The sequence below is a fragment of the Thalassophryne amazonica genome, chromosome 5, assembly GCF_902500255.1.
Source record: "Thalassophryne amazonica chromosome 5, fThaAma1.1, whole genome shotgun sequence".
Classification (NCBI taxonomy): domain Eukaryota; kingdom Metazoa; phylum Chordata; class Actinopteri; order Batrachoidiformes; family Batrachoididae; genus Thalassophryne; species Thalassophryne amazonica.
This window is the reverse complement of record NC_047107.1, coordinates 65,115,782-65,138,267: the sequence shown is the minus strand read 5'-3', so window position 1 is coordinate 65,138,267 and position 22,486 is coordinate 65,115,782. Positions and strand designations below refer to the sequence as shown.

General features: G+C 40.2%; 1 protein-coding gene across 4 annotated transcripts in view; it reads right to left on the bottom strand.

Annotated features, from left to right (window-relative positions):
- frmd3 (FERM domain containing 3) overlaps positions 1-22,486 on the bottom strand; it is a 246,935-nt gene that overhangs the window by 145,766 nt on the left and 78,683 nt on the right. For all 4 annotated transcript variants that reach the window (XM_034170458.1, XM_034170459.1, XM_034170460.1 and 1 more), the window contains exon 2: positions 9,814-9,918. In XM_034170458.1, coding sequence (XP_034026349.1) covers positions 9,814-9,918 — 105 coding nt within the window. The remainder of the gene's footprint in view (positions 1-9,813; positions 9,919-22,486) is intronic.

Here is a 22,486-nt window from a genome sequence, read left to right as displayed (position 1 = left end):
TGAGCACTCCTTGTGGGAGGAGTCGTCCAGCCCCTCGTCGGAATTCCTTTGTCTGAGAAGTTGCTGAGAGACTGGCGCTTTGTTTGATCAAAAGTTTTTCTAAACCTGTGAGACACATCGAAGTGGACACGGTTCGAAAAATTAAGCTGGTTTTCGGAGAAAATTTTAACGGCTGATGAGAGATTTTGAGGTGATACTGTCGCTTTAAGGACTTCCCACGGTGTGAGGCGTCGTGCAGCACTCCCAGGCACCGTCGTCAGCCTGTTTCAAGCTGAAAACCTCCACATTTCAGGCTCTATTGATCCAGGACGTCGTGAGAGAACAGAGAAGTTTCAGAAGAAGTCGGTTTCAGCATTTTATCCAGATATTCCACTGTTAAAGGAGATTTTTTTTAATGAAAGACGCGCGGACTCCATTAAAAAAATCTCGGGATGCAGCCGGCGCGGTGCGGCGGCACAGGAAAAACACCTCCGTGTTGATAACCATTTGTAAAATCCAGGCGGCTTTTGATGGCTTTCAGTGGAGTGAGTAACAGCTGGACATGTTCCAACTTGTCCTTATGGCTTCCAACAGAGGTGTTTTTCCTGTGGCGGAGCGTCGCAGCGGCTGCGAGCCGACGCTGCAATCCGTCCGCACGTCTTGCATTAAAAAATCTCCTTTAACAGTGGAATATCCGGATAAAATGCTGAAACCGACTTCTTCTGAAACTTCTCTGTTCTCTCACGACGTCCTGGATCAATAGAGCCTGAAATGTGGAGGTTTTCAGCTTGAAACAGGCTGACGACGGCGCCTGAGAGCGCTGCGCGACGTCTCGCACCGTGGGAAGTCCTTAAAGCGACAGTATCACCTCAAAATCTCTCATCAGCTGTTAAAATTTTCACCGAAAACCAGCTTAATTTTTCGAACCGTGTCCACTTCGATGTGTCTCACAGGTTTAGAAAAAATTTTGATCAAACAAAGCGCCAGTCTCTCAGCAACTTCTCAGACAAAGGAATTCCGACGAGGGGCTGGACGACTCCTCCCACAAGGAGTGTTCAAAGGCGAATGACGTCACCGACAGGCGTGGAAAAACTCACGCATGCGCACGAGGGTTCAAGCATGTCTGATGTAAAAACATATGAATGAAATCCATATAGTTTTTGAAAAAAATAAAAAGGACCTATACTTTATTGACAGACCTCGTATGTATATATACATATATATATATTTACACAGTTATCCTTTATTGACAGAGTTTCATTCATGAAGTCAATGGTGTGGGTGCACATCTCTGTGTGTGGGTGTGACTGTAAGCGGCACATCGCGGGTCATTATAATCTCCGAGCAGCGGCTTGTCGTTATTTAAGGTGCAAATTTAAAAAATTGTCGGTCTTGTCGAACAATTTTAATCATTAACAACAAGTATTTTAACTAGACATCGGTCTAGCAGGGGACAATATCAACTAGACATAAGTGTAGAGTTAATGGTTTGTGGCCTCAAATGACACAGGCACAGCAGGAAACATACAGCTGTTTATCAACCAAATGTCACGGACAAAGTGACAAGAATAACCAAAACCACTTACTTATGAAAGGAAATGTTGTCTCCCTCCCGACACTAATTGAGCGTCTATGGGCGCTGCCTACTGACTTGCCGAGAATTAAATGGCAACCACGCCTCCTTGCCATTACATGGCTCAGTGCGACTGCAGCCTCTAGTTCTCATTTATAACCTCTTTGGTTCTACCAGGCCTGTTCCTAGAGCTGGGCACCTGTCTAAACTGAGCGATGGGGGTAGAAGTGCCTTAGTCAGGGAGGTGACCAAGAAACCAATGATCACTCTGTCAGAGCTCCAGCATTCCCCTGTGGACAGAAGAGAACCTTCCAGAAGAACAATCATCTCTGCAGCAATCCACCAATCATGCTTGTATGGTGGAGTGGTCAGACGGAAGCCACTCCTTAGTAAAAGGCACATGGCAGCCCACCTGGAGTTTGCCAAAAGGCACCTGAAGGACTCTTAGACCAGGAGAAACAAAATTCTCTGGACTAATGAGACAAAGATTGAACTCTTTGGGGTGAGTGCCAGGTGTCATGTTTGGAGGAAACCAGGCACCATCCCCACAGTGAAGCATGGTGGTGGCAGCATCATGCTGTGGGGATGTTTTTCAGCAGAAGGAACTGGGAGAATAATCAGGATTGAGGGAAAGATGAATGTGTACTGAAAACCTGCTCCAGAGTGCTCTTGACCTCAGACTGGATCAACAATTCATCTTTCAGCAGGACAATGACCCTAAGCACACAGTCAAGATATCAAAGGAGTGGCTTCAGGACAACTCTGTGAATGTCCTTGAGTGGCCCAGCCAGAGCCCAGACCTGAATCCGATTGAACATCTCTGGAGAGATCTGAAAATGGCTGTGCACCAACGCTCCCCATCAAACCTGATGGAACTTACGAAGTGCTGCAAAGATGAATGGGCAAAACTGCCCAAAAATAGGTGTGCCAAGCTTGTGCCATCATATTCAAGAAGATTTGAGGCTGTAATTGCAGCCACTGTTGCATCAACAAAGTATGGAGCAAAGGGTGTGAATATTTATGTACCTGTGATTTCTTAGTTTTTTTTATTATTATTATTTTTAATCTTCTTCTTTGTCTTCTTTGTCTTTCGGCTGTTCCTGTTAGGGGTCGCCACAGCAGATCAATCGTTTCCATCTCACCCTGTCCTCTGCATCTTCCTCTGTCACACCAACCACCTGCATGTCCTCCCTCAGCACATACATAAACCTCCTCTTTGGCCTCCCTCTTCTCCTCCTGCCTGGTGGCTCCATCCTCAGCATCCTACTCCCTATATACCCTGGGTCCCTCCTCTGCACGTGTCCAAACCATCTCAATCTTGCCTCTCTGACTTTGTCTCCAAACCGTCCCACCTGAGCTGTCCCTCTGATATGTTCATTCCTAATCCTGTCCATTCTTGTTACTCCCAAAGAGAATCTCAACATCTTCAGCTCTGCCACCTCCAGCTCTGCCTCCTGTCTTTTTGTTAGTGCCACCGTCTCTAAGCCGTACAACATAGCTGGTCTCACTACTGTCTTGTAAACTTTCACCTTCACTCTTGCTGACATTCTTCGGTCACAATTCTCCACTCACTCCACCCTGCCTGCACTCTCTTCTTCACCTCTCTACCACACTCTCCATTACTTTGAACAGTTGACCCCAAATATTTAAACTCATCTACTTTCACCACTTCTACTCCTTGTAATTGCACTATTCCACTGGGCTCCCTCCCATTCACACACATGTACTCAGTCTTGCTTCTACTGACTTTCATTCCCCTTCTCTCCAAAGCATATCTCCACCTCTCCAGACTAGACTCAACTTGCTCTCTACTCTCACTACAGATCACAATGTCATCTGCAAACATCATAGTCCATGGGGACTCCTGTCTGATGTCATTCGTCAACCTGTCCATCACCACTGCAAACAAGAAAGGACTCAGAGCTGATCCTTGGTGTAATCCCACCTCCACCTTGAATGAGTCTGTCATTCCTACTGCGCATCTCACCACTGTCACACTATTCTTGTACACGTCCTGCACTACCCTAACATACTTCTCTGCCACTCCAGACTTACTTATACAATACCAAGCTCTTTTCTTAGCACCCTATCATAAGCTTTTTCTAAGTCCACAAACACACAATGTAACTCTTTCTGGCCTTCTCTGTACTTCTCCAACAGTATTCTCAGAGCAAACATTGCATCTGTAGTGCTCTTTCTCGGCATAAAACCATTTTGCTGCTCACAGATCTTCACCTGTTTTCTAAGCCTAGCTTCTACTACTTTTTCCCAAAACTTAATGCTGTGGCTGATCAGCTTTATGCCTCTGTAGTTACTGCAGCTCTGCACATCACCCTTGTTCTTGAAAACAGGAACCAGCACACTTCGTCTCCACTCCACAGGCATCCTCTCACTTTCCAAGATTTTATTAAACAATCTGGTTAGAAACTCTACTGCCATCTCTCCTAGACATTTCCATGCCTCCACTGGAATGTCATCTGCACCAACTGCCTTTCCGTTCTTCATCCTCTTCATAGCAGCCCCCACTTCTTTCTTACTAATCTCTTGTACTTCCTGATTTACTCTCACCACATCATCCAGCCTTTTCTCTCGCTCATTTTCTTTATTCATCAGCTCTTCAAAATATTCCCTCCACCTTCTCAGCACACACTCCTCACTTGTCAGCACATTACCATGTGCATCTTTTACTACCCTAACCTGCTGCACAGCCTTTCCAGCTCTGTCCCTTTGTCTAGCCAATCGGTACAAGTCCTTTTCTCCTTCCTTACTATTCAACTTCTTGTACAGCTCGCAATATGCCTTTTCCTTCGCTTTTGCCACTTCTCTTTTTGCCTGACGCTGCATCTCCTTGTACTCTTGCAAAAAAATTTAAAAAACAATTTAATTTTATCATTATGGGGTGTTGTGAGTGGAATGTTGAGAGAAAAAATTAATTTACTGCATTTTGGAATAAGGCTGTAACAAAATGTGGAAAAAGTGAAGCCTGTGAATACTTTACAGATGTACTATATTATATATATATATATATATATATATATTAGGGCTGGGCAACGTTAACGCGCTAACGTTGCGTTAATTATTGAGGTCATTATCGCCGACAATTTTGTTCCTCCCCTTAACGCTGCGGGTTTTTTTTTTTTTTTTTTTTTTTAGCCTTTTATGACTGTTGCTCATTGCCTTTTATTTTGAAAGCGTCAGCCGGGGGCGAGCTTATGCTGCTGCTTCCTGCTGATAGCTGATTTCACACACAAAACGACACGAGGATCAAGAAAAGTACAGGCTATGCAATGCACAACAAAATAAAATGCAGAAAGACGCCGAACTTTTGAACAGACATTTTCGGTACAAAGTTCTACAGGATCAGGCCCAGATCTAGACTGGTTTGGACCGATGCAGCTGCATCGGTCAAATTTTTTTTACGCATCATTCGTCATGGGTAAAAAAAATAAATAAATAAAAATCTTGAATAATCTTGAATAGCCGAACGTGTCCCCGTGGTGAACACAGCTTTTCGGTGGTTTTCATGTCAATCTATAGTCCGTAAATGATACGGAGTTTCAGAGTCATACAGACGTACAAGTAAAGTCGGATATTCAGGGTTTGGTCTGTAATAAACCATTTCTGCAGCGCGGCTCCACTTTGAAACCATGAACCATTGAAGCAATGCTTCGATCCAGTAGCTTGTTGGTTCTTTGATTCACTGCTCTTCAGAAACGGCAAGCCGCTTCTTAACCCCTCGCAAAGCCATTAAAATATCATCAGGCACTTTTGTGTGGATTAAAGTCACTAACTGGGGCTCTTGTCTTGTTGCTGTCAAGAAACGAGAATCGTCCTCCGTTCCGTTCACACAGCTCGAAACGCTGCACGGTTGAGACAGAGTCCGGTCGGAATTAATAACTTCAAAATGAATCGCCGCTTTAAATAAAATGACACCTCTTTCCAAATGTAATACAGACAAGAAACTACAATCGACTAAAACTTTTTTTTTTCCTCCCAAAATGAAACGTGCTGTTTTCTTTTCACATTACATCCTGAGGTGAAGCACAGCAGCTGTAAGCTCAGCTCAGATATATGGAAACACATTCATGCCAATATCTGAAAGGAAATGCTTTTGTTTATGTTTATTGTTTATGTTTATTCCTATTCCTTATGTCCAGAGATCAAGGATTCACCATGTAGAGTTCATTATGTACAAAGTTTAAGGATCCAGTGACCAAATTCATATTTATTTACTTTAAGATTCAATAAAATGTTCAATTTCAATTCAATTTAATGGGCTTATAAAGTGCCAAATCACAACAAAATCTAAATATACTAAAACAAATACATCACAATTGTACACATATAAAATTGTGGTATGTGTACAATTGTGACATATTTGTTTTAGTACATTTAGTCATGGACATGAATATTATTTTGATATGAAACAGGATAACAAATGACCTGCCAGTGGTTTTATATTTGATTTCATTAGTGTGTTTCAGTTGAAATTTACATTTTCAAATTTATGCAATGTTCATTTACATTTTCAAATAAAACTGTGCTTTTAAGAGGCTTTTGAATTCATTTTTGGGTTTCACATATACCATGCGATTAATCATGATTAATCACAGAAAGTCATTGAGTTAATGCGATTAAGATTGTTTATGTTTGCCCACCCCCAATATATATATATATATATATATATATATATATATATATATATATATATATATATATATATATACACTCAACAAAAATATAAACGCAACACTTTTGGTTTTGCTCCCATTTTGTATGACATGAACTCAAAGATCTAAAACTTTTTCCACATACACAATATCACCATTTCCCTCAAATATTGTTCACAAACCAGTCTAAATCTGTGATAGTGAGCACTTCTCATTTGCTGAGATAATCCATCCCACCTCACAGGTGTGCCATATCAAGATGCTGATTAGACACCATGATTAGTGCACAGGTGTGCCTTAGACTGCCCACAATAAAAGGCCACTCTGAAAGGTGCAGTTTTGTTTTATTGGGGGGGGATACCAGTCAGTATCTGGTGTGACCACCATTTGCCTCATGCAGTGCAACACATCTCCTTCGCATACAGTTGATCAGGTTGTCAATTGTGGCCTGTGGAATGTTGGTCCACTCCTCTTCAATGGCTGTGCGAAGTTGCTGGATATTGGCAGGAACTGGTACACGCTGTCGTATACGCCGGTCCAGAGCATCCCAAACATGCTCAATGGGTGACATGTCCGGTGAGTATGCCGGCCATGCAAGAACTGGGACATTTTCAGCTTCCAAGAATTGTGTACAGATCCTTGCAACATGGGGCCGTGCATTATCCTGCTGCAACATGAGGTGATGTTCTTGGATGGCACAACAATGGGCCTCAGGATCTCGTCACGGTATCTCTGTGCATTCAAAATGCCATCAATAAAATGCACCTGTGTTCTTCGTCCATAACAGACACCTGCCCATACCATAACTCCACCGCCACCATGGGCCACTTGATCCACAACATTGACATCAGAAAACCGCTCACCCACACGACGCCACACACGCTGTCTGCCATCTGCCCTGGACAGTGTGAACCGGGATTCATCCGTGAAGAGAACACCTCTCCAACGTGCCAAACGCCAGCGAATGTGAGCATTTGCCCACTCAAGTCGGTTACGACGACGAACTGGAGTCAGGTCGAGACCCCAATGAGGACGACGAGCATGAAGATGAGCTTCCCTGAGACGGTTTCTGACAGTTTGTGCAGAAATTCTTTGGTTATGCAAACCGATTGTTTCAGCAGCTGTCCGAGTGGCTGGTCTCAGACGATCTTGGAGGTGAACATGCTGGATGTGGAGGTCTGGGGCTGGTGTGGTTACACGTGGTCTGCGGTTGTGAGGCTGGTTGGATGTACTGCCAAATTCTCTGAAACGCCTTTGGAGATGGCTTATGGTAGAGAAATGAACATTCAATACATGAGCAACAGCTCTGGTTGACATTCCTGCTGTCAGTATGCCAATTGCACGCTCCCTCAAATCTTGCAACATCTGTGGCATTGTGCTGTGTGATAAAACAGCACCTTTCAGAGTGGCCTTTTATTGTGGGCAGTCTAAGGCACACCTGTGCACTAATCATGGTGTCAAATCAGCATCTTGATATGGCACACCTGTGAGGTGGGATGGATTATCTCAGCAAAGGAGAAGTGCTCACTATCACAGATTTAGACTGGTTTGTGAACAATATTTGAGGGAAATGGTGATATTGTGTATGTGGAAAAAGTTTTAGATCTTTGAGTTCATCTCATACAAAATAGGATCAAAACCAAAAGTGTTGCGTTTATATTTTTGTTGAGTATATATATAGACACACACACACACACACAAAATGGCCTGTTGTACCGTGCACAGCCATTGATGGGATTGATTAGTTCTTGAATGCCCCCGTTGCTACGTCTTAACCATTAGCAGACCTCTCCCTCACTGCAGCACCCTTCCAAGAAGTACAACACCATTATACTCTAAATTTCTGGGGAAAGCTCTGGGATCCCTTCCATCTGATATCACAGTGCTCCAGTTGCTATGTCTTAAACATTAGTAAAATGCTAGCGCGCCCCTCTTACTCCCACCCCTCCGAACCTCCCCCCACCCCTCTGCATTACCACACCCACCATAGAGGTACAGCACCATCATACTCTACACAAGCTGAATTAATTTCATGTGTGATATATTCCCCTGCACACACACACACACACACACACACACACACACACACACACACACACACACACACACACACACACACACACACACACACGCACACACACACACACACACACACCTCAATGCCACCAAAATGTCCCAAGGGCCTGGACCTTCAACACATCCAGCTATACAGAAAAATGCCGATTGTTGGTGCAAAACTGAGGGAGCTGATATGGAACAAGACGAGACAACATCCATCACCATTGTCTGTGTGTCTTTTTTAAGATGATATTTGCTTGTTTTCGTGTTCATTCTCCCTGTAAATAGCACTGCAGACCAGCTGAGGTCTGTTGAGACCTGCTGCATTCAGTGTTTGAAATACGGACACTAATATTGCTATGAATTGTCATTTGCTTTATGAAACTGACTACTAGCCAACATTTTGCTGACTCACTGTAGCCATTTGTTCAGTTTACTTTTGTTCTACTGCAATTCTGTGATGTTGCACAGCTGTGCAGTTTTTTAATGGTAAATATTTGGATTAATGCTTTCTTTCCATGTAGACGTAATTTCTACAAGAGAGTGAGAATATGGTGTACAGAGAGAAAAGTAGTATCCTCAATATAAAACTACATTTAACTACATTTTATTAAAAACCAACGTACATGCTAGCAGAGTCTGCAGTGTCTGTAGCCTTCAAATATAAAATCAGCAGTGGCAGTCTTTCTTTTGATGCAGACTCAACAGCAATATTCAAAAGATGGGTAGTGCAAAGGTTTTGAAAAGTAGTAATGCTACCTTGCAGTGCCTATGAAAAGTTTTGGTATCATAGCCAGCTACACATTCCATCTGCGCTTTACTTCCAATTTTACTTTTGGTTGTATATTTCAGCCTGTATTTATTCACATACTGGTCATCATGTTTCTCCCTTGACTCATTAGCTGATGCTAATTTGAAGGGCAGAGCACGCAGACGAGCAGACAAAATGCTTAATGTTTGAGCAGGTTGCAGATAAACAGAACATGTAAAATTCTTGCAAAATTTGCAAAAACCTTTAAACTGTTAGAATGGCCTAAGCAGCAAGTCACCACTCTGGGCCTGTTCTGCTTGAGGTTTCTTCCTCATTATCACCAGAGGGAGTTTTTCCTTAATACTGTTGCCTGTGTGCTTGCTCAGGAAGGTTGGTAAGGTTAGACCTTACTCATGTAAAGCGCCTTGAGGCAGCATTGTTGCAATTTGGTGCTATACAAATAAAATAAACTGAATTGAAAATTCAAGAACTGCAGCTGTTTATAAATTTGTATAATCCATATGCAATGGAATATTGCACAGGCAAAATAAAGTTTCTTTTGAAACGGATCTCATGCATCAAACATGAACTAATCAGTTCATCCTCATGATGTGTTCTTTTTAATTTGGTGAGTTAGGAGATAATAATACATTGTTTTTAAGTTATTGTGTACACATGTTGTCTGGGACAGATTTACTCACTCACACAGTTTATAATATGTTTTGATTACTTTTTTAAAAAACTGAAACAGACTAAAACAGTTTTGTGTATGTGATGGTTACCCTCTGTTTCTCTGGATCCACATAACGAATACCAAAGTAATCTTTCTCCAGTAGGTTGTAGTGGTTGCACACATGATCCAACAGAAACTGGCCTCTGGTGTCTCTCTATGAAAGACAACAAAACACATTGAAAATTCAGTTTAAAAGTGACATCTTACTTACTTTCAGTTAAGCATTGATTAAAAAGCCTCCAGTTAATCCCATGAATTCAGCTGCACTGGATACACATGATATTTGTCAGAATAAAGCATTTTTATTAAATGATGTCACCAAGTTTCCCAAAGTAAATGATTTATACGAGTATAGCGCTTTTCCATCTGCATCAGACACTCAAAGCGCTTTACAAATAATGCCTCACATTCACCCTGATATGAGGGTGCTGCCATACAAGGTACTCTACTCTGTACACACCTAGAGTAACTCTGGGATTACGGACCTTGTTCAATGGCCCTTAGTGATTTTCTAGTCAGGCTGGCATTTGAACTGAGGATCCTCTGGTCTCAAGCCCAAAGCTTTAACCACTCGACCATCACCTCCCCCAGTGTCAATGTATTTGCATGCAGCAGCAATCTTGTCAACAACCGCTGTCAGTATTGATATGGATATTGTGTCTAGTGTAAGGCCAGATATCTATGTATTCAATTTTTGAGTTTACAGTTTTTCTCAGTTGCTAAAACACTAAACCCTATTGTCTGAACCAAATGCTCAGTTGTCTGAACCCACTGATTGAATCAGTCACTCTTTTGGCAAAACCATAAGCACTTTTCACCTGTTTAGACAGAACTTGCCAACACATTTTCATTGTGATGCACCTGTGTTGCATAATGGTGAGCACAGGGGGCAAAGGTCAAACACAGTTAAAGTACTGGTGTCACCAGTTGAACACAACAACTCAAAATTGATCACACTTGTGGCCAATGATGTGAGGGGACATACAGTATATAAGCCAGTTCAGGGTGCTGGTTTGTGAGGCACTACAATGGATAGAAATCTGAGAGGAGGAGTTCGTGTGAGAGGTGGTCAAGGTGGTCGAAGTAGTCAGCGAAGACAAAGAACAGACATATCTGATGAAATCAGAGGTACTGTGATTGACTGTGTTCTTGTCCACGGTATGAGCATGAGCTAGACCGGACAAAGTGTCCAACCAAACATCAGTAGATTCACTGTGTGTCCACCATCTTCCCAAGATTTAGAAAAGAGAACAGGTAATTAATTACCTTTTCTGACATTATAGTATGTAAACAGTTACTGGATGACTATACTACATACTGTACCACAGTATACTGTTAGTAAATATATGTTTCAGTACATCACTGTGCCACTGTACTGACAGGAATTACTGTATGACTATTTTCAGGGAAACCGAGGCACTGTGAATCACAGGGCACAGTGAATCAGTAGCTATATCTGCAAAACTACATAAATATTTGCAGCAGTTATGCCATATTTTTATGCATAAAGACATCCCCCTTATAGTGTTTTGTTTTTGGATACATTAAGAGTAAAACTAAGTGGCGAGTGAAGTCAGTTTTTTTCCTATCAAAAGTAAATTTTGTGGATGTCAGGGTCTTTGTATTTATTTCTCACAACAGAAGAAAGGTAGCCCAAAAAATTATTAGTTAGAAGACTACCTCGTCCAACTGACGAGTATGTGTTATGTCTTCTCCAGACTATCAGCTATCATTTGATAACATGACTCATGTGTGTCACATGTACCCAGGGCACAGTGAATCAGTCTAGAACAGGGGTGCTCAAGTTCAGTCCTGGAGAGCTACCTTCCTGATACTCTTAGTTGTCTCCCTGCTCCAACACACCTGAATCCAATGAAAGACTCGTTAGCAGGCTTTTAATGAGCCTTTCATTGGATTCAGGTGTGTTGGAGCAGGGAGACAACTAAGAGTATCAGGAAGGTAGCTCTCGAGGACCAAACCTGAGCACCCCTGGTCTAGAAAGTTATTTACTAAGCCCCAGGACTTTTATCACTATATAAGACACTCACACATTACATAGCTGGTTTGCTGGATTATAGTTTGTATATGCATCAGCATATATTTAATAATTTTGAAGAAATCTTTATAATCATGTGTTGTTGTTTTTTCATTATATTCTAAGTTGATTCACTGTGCCCTGTGAATTAGTGTCCGGGGCACAGTGAATCAAAAATTTTAATTCGATTTTAAACACCTGTAAATTACACTTAGGGAAACATAAATAACACAGCATTATAAACAATAACTTCCTGTATTAAATCCACAATAGAATGACCTAAACCTATGCATAATGTGTTTATGTAGCCACAAAACAACATTTTTGATCCACTGTGCCTCGGTTTCCCCTCCAGATGTAGATGATCTACTACCTATTCATCTACATCTGGAGACAAGAAGGATATGACAAAGTGACAAAGTTTGTTTGGAGGCGTTGCATTGTTTGTAAGGTCAGATTATAACTGTGAACTCATTAACAACATGTCATTTACAGTGGACAACATCATGGAAAGTGTTACCATAGAAATGACATCTATAAACTCCAAAAACATAGTTGTTAGTTTCATTTACAGAGCTCCTGGGACAAATATTGACACCTTTGAAGACATTATCTTAGGAATGTACAACAAAATCAACAGAAATAAGCATTTATTTGTCTGTGGAGATTTCAATATAGATTTTTTAAACCCTCACAATCATCCACAAATTACCTCATTTATAAACACCTTGTACTGTTTAGGACTGTTTCCAACCATCATTCATCCTAGCAGAATAACTATGGACTCAACAACTCTCATTGACAATATTTTAACTAACGTTATATCCGGTAATCTTAGTGGGGGACTACTGGTCAGTGATATCAGTGATCACTTGCCAGTTTTCTCAGCCTTTGCATTGGAGGGTTGTTGTAAGTATCGAAGCAATATCAAATTCATGAGTACAAAAGTAACACCTGAAACAATTGATAATTTAAGGGAGGATTTATCAAGTCAGAATTGGTCAGATGTTTTTGTTGATGATGTTGACAGGTCATATGATGCTTTCATTTCCATTTTTTCCAGTTTGTATAATAAACACTGTCCATTTGTTGACAAAATATATAGAAATCAATATAGCAACAAACCATGGATAACTAAGGGACTTCAGAGGGCATGTAAAAAGAAAAACGTACTATATAAACAATTCATAAAACTACAAACTAAGGAAGCTGAAAGTAAGTATAAAACATATAAGAATAAGTTAATCAATATCATGAGACTCAGTAAAAAAACATATTATAATGAGTTACTTGTCAAAAATAGAAATAACATCAAAAACACATGGAACATATTAAATGAAATAGTAAAAAGAATAGAGTAACTAGAGATTATCCTTCATTTTTTCAGAGTAACAACTACATCACGATTGATAACGACGAGTCTATTGCTGAACACTTTAATGAATACTTCGTTAATGTGGGTAAAAATCTTGCCAGTAAAATTGACTCATCAACTAATAACTTCTGGGTAAATAATTCAACGTTTAACAAATCTGTTTCAATGTTCATTGGTGGTACTCATGAAAGGGAAATACTTGATCTGGTTCATGGTTCAAAAAGTAAGAAATCGACTGATTTTAATAATTTGGATATGGCTTTATTAAAAAAAGTTATTGATTGTATAGTAAAACCGTTCAATTATATTTGCAATATGTCACTAAGTACTGGTAAATTTCCTTCTCAAATGAAAATAGCCAAAGTAATTCCTCTGTTTAAAACTGGTGACAAACACACATTTTCTAATTATAGACCTATATCACTCCTGCCACAATTTTCCAAAATTTTGGAAAAAATATTTGCTAAAAGATTAAATGATTATTTACTGAAGCATAACATCATTTGTGAAGAACAATATGGATTCAGAAGGTCTCGAACTACATCACATGCTTTGATGGACTTTGTGGAAAGTATAGCAACTGCAATTGATAATAAACAATACACAATAGGTGTTTTTTTTTTATTTACAGAAAGCGTTTGACACAATTAACCATGGAATACTATTAAGTAAACTGCAGAAATATGGAATCAGAGGTCTGGCATATGAATGGATAGCTAGTTATTTACAAGGCAGATTTCAGTATGTTCAATTCAATAATACAAATTCTGAACTCAGGGATGTCACATGTGGGGTGCCGCAGGGCTCAGTGCTGGGTCCTTTGTTGTTTATAATCTATATAAATGATATAAGTTGGGTGTCGAGTTCACTGAGATGTGTCCTTTTTGCGGATGATACAACTGTGTTCTGTAGTGGTGAAAATCTTGAACAGCTTCTGGACATAGTGGAGAAAGAACTGGAAAAATTTAAGGTTTGGTTTGACGCTAATAAGTTGTCACTCAACCTTGGGAAAACTAAATGTATTATATTTGGAAATAAACAGGCACCCAAATGTAAAAATTTAACTATAAACAATAAGGAAATTGAGTTAGTAACAGAGAATAAATTTTTAGGTGTTATAATTGATAATAAACTTAGCTGGAAACCACATATAAATTATGTGAAATCAAAATTGTCAAAAACTATAGCCATTTTGTATAAAGCCAAAGACCTACTGCCGCAAGAAGGGTTACTTACTTTATATCATTCTCTGATGGTACCATATATGACATATTGTGTTGAGTCATGGGGAAACACTTACAAATCAAATACCAATCCAATATTCCTTTTGCAAAAACGAGCCATACGAATCATCTGCAATAAACAATATCGTGAACCAACTCATTCTCTATTTGTGTCTTTAAATTTATTAAAATTCATTGATTTGGTCGATTACATTACAATTCAAACTTTATTTCGAGCGAAAAACCAAGCCTTACCGAGACATGTCCAGAGTCTGTTCCGATTGAGGGAATCCAGATATAGTTTAAGAGGTTGTGCAATTTTTATGAAACCACCAGTAAGAACAAATGTAAAGGGTTTTTGTGTGTCTGTGGTTGGGGTGAGGAAATGGAACAAATGTTCAACAGAGGTTAGAATGAGTAGTACCTTAGTGAGATTTAAGAAACTACTCAAAAAGAACATTATGTCTAAGTATCATAAAGAAGCAAATATAATTTGATTTATATGGAATGTTCAATTTATAAGTGGGACTTATTGTATATTTGAATGTGTGGGTATGTATATGCGTATGTAGATATATAGATATGGGTAGGTGTATATGTATATGTATATAAGTGACTGTGTATATGTATGTATATATTTATGTTTGTAAAGTATATACGTATGTATATAGGTATATGTGGCACAGCCCAAGCAGAGGGTCACCCCCAAGAGCCTGGTCTGCTTGAGGTTTCTTCCTTATAGGGAGTTTTTCCTCACCACAGTTGCCTAGTGCTTGCTCTGGGGGTTGGTAAGGTTAGTCCTTACTGGCGTAAAGTGCCTTGATTCGACTTTCTTATGATCTGGTACTATATAAATATAATTATAAGTGAATAGTATATTGATGTGTATGTCTGTGTGTCGACATGTAGTAGTGAATTTATATTTATGTAAATATGACTGATTAGAATTGTTGGACTTGTACTAGCAGGGGTGGGCGCTAATAAGCTTTGCTTTAGCCCACACCCTTTCGGACTCACTAGTTTTGTCTGTGTTTGTTTGTGGAATTGTTCATTTTTTTCTATTTGAATATTTTGTGTGCCGAATTAAAAAAAACAAAACTTTGTCACTTTGTCACATTTGGAGACAAGAAGGATATAACTCAAAGGATTGCTGATCATGGAAAAGTAGAACTGAGAACATTTAAATACACAGACCACAATGTACTGGACTTGGAGCACGATATAGACCCGGACAATAATTTCTTCTCAAATATCAATGACAGTTGTTGCTATTATACAGATGAACAGTTTAATCGGATCATTAGAACGGATAACAAATTATCAATAATCCATTTCAACAGCAGAAGTCTATATGCAAACTTTAACAACATTAAAGAATATTTAAGTCAGTTTAAAAAAATATTTAACATAATTGTTATATCAGAAACATGGATCAATGAAGATAAAGGAATGGATTTTGAACTGGATGGATATGAATTTAATTGTGTAAACAGAAAGAATAAGAGTGGAGGAGGAGTGGCTGTGTATGTGGATAAGAACATGGATTATAAAATAGTAGACAATATGACAACTGTGATTGATAACTTATTAGAATGTATAACTATTGAAATATGTGAAGAAAAAAGAAAAAATGTATTAGTCAGCTGTATATATAGAGCACCAGGATCTAGTATTGAAACATTCACTGACTGTATGGGAAAAATGTTCTCAAAAACTAATCAAAAAACTGTGTTCATTTGTGGTGACTTAAATATCGATCTGCTCAATCCAAATACGCATAAAATAACAGATGAATTTATCAGTATAATGTACAGTATGAGTTTATATCCAAAAATCACCAGGCCAAGCAGAATTACATCCCATAGTGCTACCTTAATTGATAATATATTCAGCAATGATATTGAGAATAACACTGTGAGTGGATTATTAATCAATGACATTAGTGATCATCTACCAGTTTTCATCGTTTATAATAGAAACCATCGGCGGAATCAGCCAGAGGAGAAAATAAAATACAGGCGAGTGCGGACAGAGGAAAACATGAACACACTAAAGAAGGATTTACAGGAGCAAAACTGGGAAAAGGTATACAGTGAAAGTGATGTTGATAGTGCATATGAAACTTTTTTACAAATATTTACATCATTATATGATAAAAATTGTCCAATTAAACAAGACTACAGAAAACAAAAAATCCAAGCTCGACCATGGATGACGAAAGGGTTACGAAATGCATGTAATAAGAAAAATACACTGTATAGAGAATTCATAAAACTAAAGACTAAAGAGGCAGAAAATAGATATAAGAAATACAAAAATAGATTAACTAATATTATACGGGTATGTAGGAAGGAATATTATAGTAACATATTATATAATAACAAAAACAATATTAAAGGAATATGGGATATATTAAATAGCATTATCAAAAATGGTAATAAAAAACAGAGTTACCCTCAGTATTTCATTGATATTTCATAGTATTCCATGTAAATTTTTGTACTTTTTTACTTACGTAGACTTACTGTATACAAGTGCTAAATGCACATGATTTCTTAGTTTTTGTACTGTACAAGTGCTACATGTAAATGCACAGGATTTATATTATTTGTACTTTTAGTATGTACAAGTGCTAAATACACAGGGTTTTTGTTTTGCACACGCATTTAGCCAACAGTGAACAATAAACATTTATTTCTTCAGCTTCATGTCCTGAGCATTGTATTTTCTATTTTTCTATAGTGTTTAGAGACTCTTCAGTAGTGTTTTTAATTTTGACTGACTCGGGGCACGATTTGACAACATAGATCAGTTCTGAGCACAGACTGAACTGTTTTGAGGTGAAAGTTTGGTTTTGCAAAAAGTAAAAGGAGAGCAGCTTTCGAGAAATGTGTCTTAGCAATTGAGAAAAACTGCAAATGCTGGAATTCCTGCAGGAAGCTACACCAGGGGTTTGTTGTTTAAAGTGCATATCGCTGAAAAATGAACTGTGAAATGAGCTGACTATTTTAAATAAATAAAAAATTCTGAATAAAACTGGTGTATTGTGTTTTATTTGTGGTGCCATATGGACTGAGAAAAATTAAGTCATAAACACAGGAATTTAGCATGATTTCACCTGCTGCTTTGAAATGCTCAGATTTGCCAGAAATGTTGATTTCAGTGACATCATCTTCAGAACCGCCCCCTCAGAGGCATTTGCCTTTTTTATTGAAATGAATGGGAAAACCATAATTATTTTGCAGCTCACAATTGATGTTTTTGTGGACTTTGAAGGTGAATACATTGAAATGGTGAACAGCTGTGTTTTGGGACAGTCGATCAAAACCGGTCATGGTATTTATTAGTTGCACAGTTTTCCCACCGATAAGATTTTGAGGGAGAAAGTTGAGCATTTTTTTACGCACCTCCTGGACAGACTGAAGAAAGTAAGCCACCACAGCATAAAAAAAAAATGGGTCGATACAATGATTTTAACCCTTCCATTCATGTGGCCAGGAGCATGTTGCCTCTCTTGAAAGCACGGAACTGTTCATGTTTGTGGTTTGTGCTTCCATCACACCATGTAGCTAAACTATGTTATGCACGGTGCTGGTGAGTCTGGTAAAGGAAGCCACGGTGTGACCGCAGAAAGTCAAAAATGGTGACAGACATTTTAAGAACAGGAGTAAAATCAGTGATGCACCTTTCAGGGTATGTATTTCTGTATTTATTACTGCAATGTGATTATTGAAACTTATTGAGAAGTATGTGATTTTTTTAAATACGCCGCTGGTTACAAAGAGCCAAAGAAAGACAGACACATGTTGATTGGTAAAATACAAGACTTTGACTTGAAAGCCAAATTAAAGGCATATTACATTTGTAGCAAAAAGCAAGCCAGATTCACTGTGTACTGGTGTAAGTCATGAAGTGGACTGTAATTGGACACAGGCGGAGTGACTTTCAGGCAGCTAAATATTGGTTCCAGATGTCACATAATGATTATGGACAGTATACAAATAATGAATGTTTATGAGTTTAATGGTACAAATATTTTATGAGGTTTCACCAAATTAAATATTCGTTCCATTGAAAGAATGTAAAAACATTCATTATTTGTTTTATATAACGGCTAAAATAGATCCTTGTCATCTGATATTTTATTAAATTATAAACAGAAAATTGACTTACATTTTAGTGTTCCACTGCTGCTTAACAGTGCAAAACTGCGAGGATGTAGTCTGTGATGCTTCATGTACTTCCAAAAAAAAAAAAGACTGTGTAGTTCCTCAGTCCAGCGAAAAATCACATCAGCTTTTCATCCTAATGCCGCGTTCACACCAGGCGTGACGCGAGCGACAGCAGCGACAGGTTGCCATGTAATCCCTATGGAAGGATGCATTGTGGTGCCAAGCCACGCAGCACGACGCAATGGACACGAATGAAGTGACACGAGTGAAGCGATTTTGAGCGATTGGCAGGGGGAGCGGAGTTTTTTTTTAAAAATTGTTTACATGTTTGCGCATGAACGGGACAGGAGGTCCTCAAACTGTGTCCTGTAGAGGCGGAAGGACCGGAGCCGGCGAGCGGAATGGAAGCTCCTCCTATTTGATAACGCACTGGGGTGAATTTTTACAGCAAAAGCAGAGTGACACACCGGTTGATGGTGGCGCATCTGTCGCCACGCAACCGACGCAAATTTGTGGCGTCTGGTAGCGCCCCGGTGTGAACGCGGCATAACAGCTCTTCATGCCTCCGGACAGCTTACAAACTCCACATGTTTAGCTAAACACTGCCACTACTAGCGGGCAGAGTTTGAAGCATGCAATAGTACAAAACGTATGGAACCAATATGCACACTAAATTGAACCAAACTGCACACTAAATGCAACGCAACACAAATGGGACAAATAATCCTTGTCATGTGACATACAAAGCACCAATCTCTTGACAAGGATCCACTCAGCCATTATATAAAATTGGATATGAATCTGTTATGCATTTTTCAGATGCACTCTGGGTTATTCTACTTTTATCATATATATCAGGGCCAGCACAAATTAAAGACAGAAGAAATGATTTCTAATTTTTTTTTTTTTAATTGTTGACTGGAGTGAGATATGTTTCTTTAATAAAGCAGGTGTGGTGGCATGTAAAATGTAGATGTGCACGGTTTGCTATGACACCCTCAACATCACTGAAATATGAAGATCAAGAACTGTGCATCGCTTGAGATGTTTACAAAATTTCTCAGTGGTAATACTGTAAATACTTTATCACTGCACTATTAGCTTCTGTCATAGCTGCTCTGAGTGTCGGTGAACCACTGTGCATTGATGTGTTGTACCTGTATCACCATGTCCTAGTGGAAAATTAAAAACAGCTGTCCACGTTCACATTCGCATCAGCCAACAAGCTAGAAACTGCGGGAAGAAACATGATGCCCACTACGTGAGCAAATACTATACAAAACATACAACAGAATGGGGACGCAAATCTGAAATTAAAGAAGGGACAGAACGTGGTGTGAAACAAGACCAAAGCTTTTTGACAGGCCTTCAAATTAGTGATGACAAACTCGAAACAGTGTTCGGAGACTTTTGAAACTTTTGATACAGCTGTGATTTAAAACACTGCATCCAAAGGAAGACGTCACATGTTGGGCTAAATGTTGCATTACGAGGGCTGTCAATAAAGTTACGGTCCTTTTTATTTTTTTCAAAAACTATATGGATTTCATTCATATGTTTTTACGTCAGACATGCTTGAACCCTCGTGCGCATGCGTGAGTTTTTCCACGCCTGTCGGTGACGTCATTCGCCTGTGAGCACTCCTTGTGGGAGGAGTCGTCCAGCCCCTCGTCGGAATTCCTTTGTCTGAGAAGTTGCTGAGAGACTGGCGCGTTGTTTGATCAGAATTTTTTCTAAACCTGTGAGACACATCGAAGTGGACACGGTTCGAAAAATTAAGCTGGTTTTCAGTGAAAATTTTAACAGCTGATGAGAGATTTTGAGGTGATTCTGTCGCTTTAAGGACTTTTCACGGTGCGAGACGTCGTGCAGCGCTCTCAGGCGGCGTCATCAGCCTGTTCAAGCTGAAAACCTCCACATTTTAGGCTCTATTGATCCAGGACGTCGTGAGAGAACAGAGAAGTTTCAGAAGAAGTCGGTTTCAGCATTTTATCCAGATATTCCACTGTTAAAGGAGATTTTTTTAATGAAAGATGTGCGGACGGGTCCGCGCGTCGGGACGCAGCCGACGCGGTGCGGCGGCACAGGAAAAACACCTCCGTGTTGATAACCATTTGTAAAATCCAGGCGGCTTTTGATGGCTTTCAGTGGAGTGAGTATATGAGAAATTGTTTAACAGGCAGGACATGTTCCAACTTGTCCTTAAGGCTTTCAACAGAGGTGTTTTTCCTGTGGCGGAGCGTCGCGGCAGCTGCGTCCCGACGCGCGGACCCGTCCGCACGTCTTTCATTAAAAAAATCTCCTTTAACAGTGGAATATCCGGATAAAATGCTGAAATCGACTTCTTCTGAAACTTCTCTGTTCTCTCACGACGTCCTGGATCAATAGAGCCTGAAATGTGGAGGTTTTCAGCTTGAACAGGCTGACGACGCCGCCTGAGAGCGCAGTGCGACGTCTCGCACCGTGAAAAGTCCTTAAAGCGACAGAATCACCTCAAAATCTCTCATCAGCCGTTAAAATTTTCACTGAAAACCAGCTTAATTTTTCGAACCGTGTCCACTTCGATATGTCTCACAGGTTTAGAAAAAATTTTGATCAAACAACGCGCCAGTCTCTCAGCAACTTCTCAGACAAAGGAATTCCGACGAGGGGCTGGACGACTCCTCCCACAAGGCGTGCTCACAGGCGAATGACGTCACCGACAGGCGTGGAAAAACTCACGCATGCGCACGAGGGTTCAAGCATGTCTGACGTAAAAACATATGAATGAAATCCATATAGTTTTTGAAAAAAATAAAAAGGACCGTAACTTTATTGACAGCCCTCGTATTTATGGCTTCAATCAGTGCTCTCTGTGTGTGTGTGTGTGTGTGTGTGTGATAACTAGTTCCATCCATCCATCCATTTTCTTCCACTTTATCCGGAGTCGGGTCACGGGGGCAGCAGCTCAAGCAAAGCCGCCCAGACCTCCCGATCCACACACACCTCCCCCAGCTCCTCCGGGGGAACCCCAAGGCGTTCCCAAGCCAGCCGAGAGATGTAGTTCCTCCAGTGTGTCCTGGATCTTCCCCGGGGCCTCCTCCCAATGGGACGTGCCCGGAACACCTTTCCAGCGAGGCGTCCAGGGGGCATCCGGAAAAGATGCCCGAGCCACCTCAACTGACTCCTTTCAACGTGGAGGAGCAGCGGCTCGACTCCGAGCTCCTCCCGAGTGACCGAGCTCCTCACCCTATCTCTAAGGGAGCGCCCAGCCACCCTGTGGAGGAAACTCATCTCGGCTGCTTGTACTCGCGATCTCGTTCTTTCGGTTTTGAGCCAAATCTCATGACCATAGGTGAGGATCGGAAAGTAGATCGATCGGTAAATCAAGAGCTTTGCCACCCCTACTCAGCTCTCTCTTCACCACGACGGTCCGATACAGCGACCGCATCACTGCAGATGCTGCACCGATCCGTCTATCGATCTCACGCTCCATCCGTCCCTCACTCGTGAACAAGACCCCGAGATACTTAAACTCCTCCACTTGAGGCAAGGACACGCCACCGACCTTAAGAGGGCAAAGCACCTTTTTCCGGTCGAGAACCATGGCCTCGGATTTGGAGGTGCTGATTTTCATCCCGGACGCTTCACACTCAGCTGCACACTCTGTGTGTGTGTGTGTGTGTGTGTGTGTGTGTGTGTGTGTGTGTGTGTGTGTGTGTGATAACTAGTTTAAAATGTTATTTTTTGTGTGCATTAATTTCTTGTTTGTCAATCATATAGTAAATTGTCACACTTTGATTATTTGATTGGAAAGCACTTTGAAAATGAATTTGGTTTGACATCAAATCACCATAGCAACAATCAAACGCCAGTGATCTCGGAGATGGGTGTGTCTATGGCTATTTTTGATTTACTGTTATGTTGCACTGTGTGTG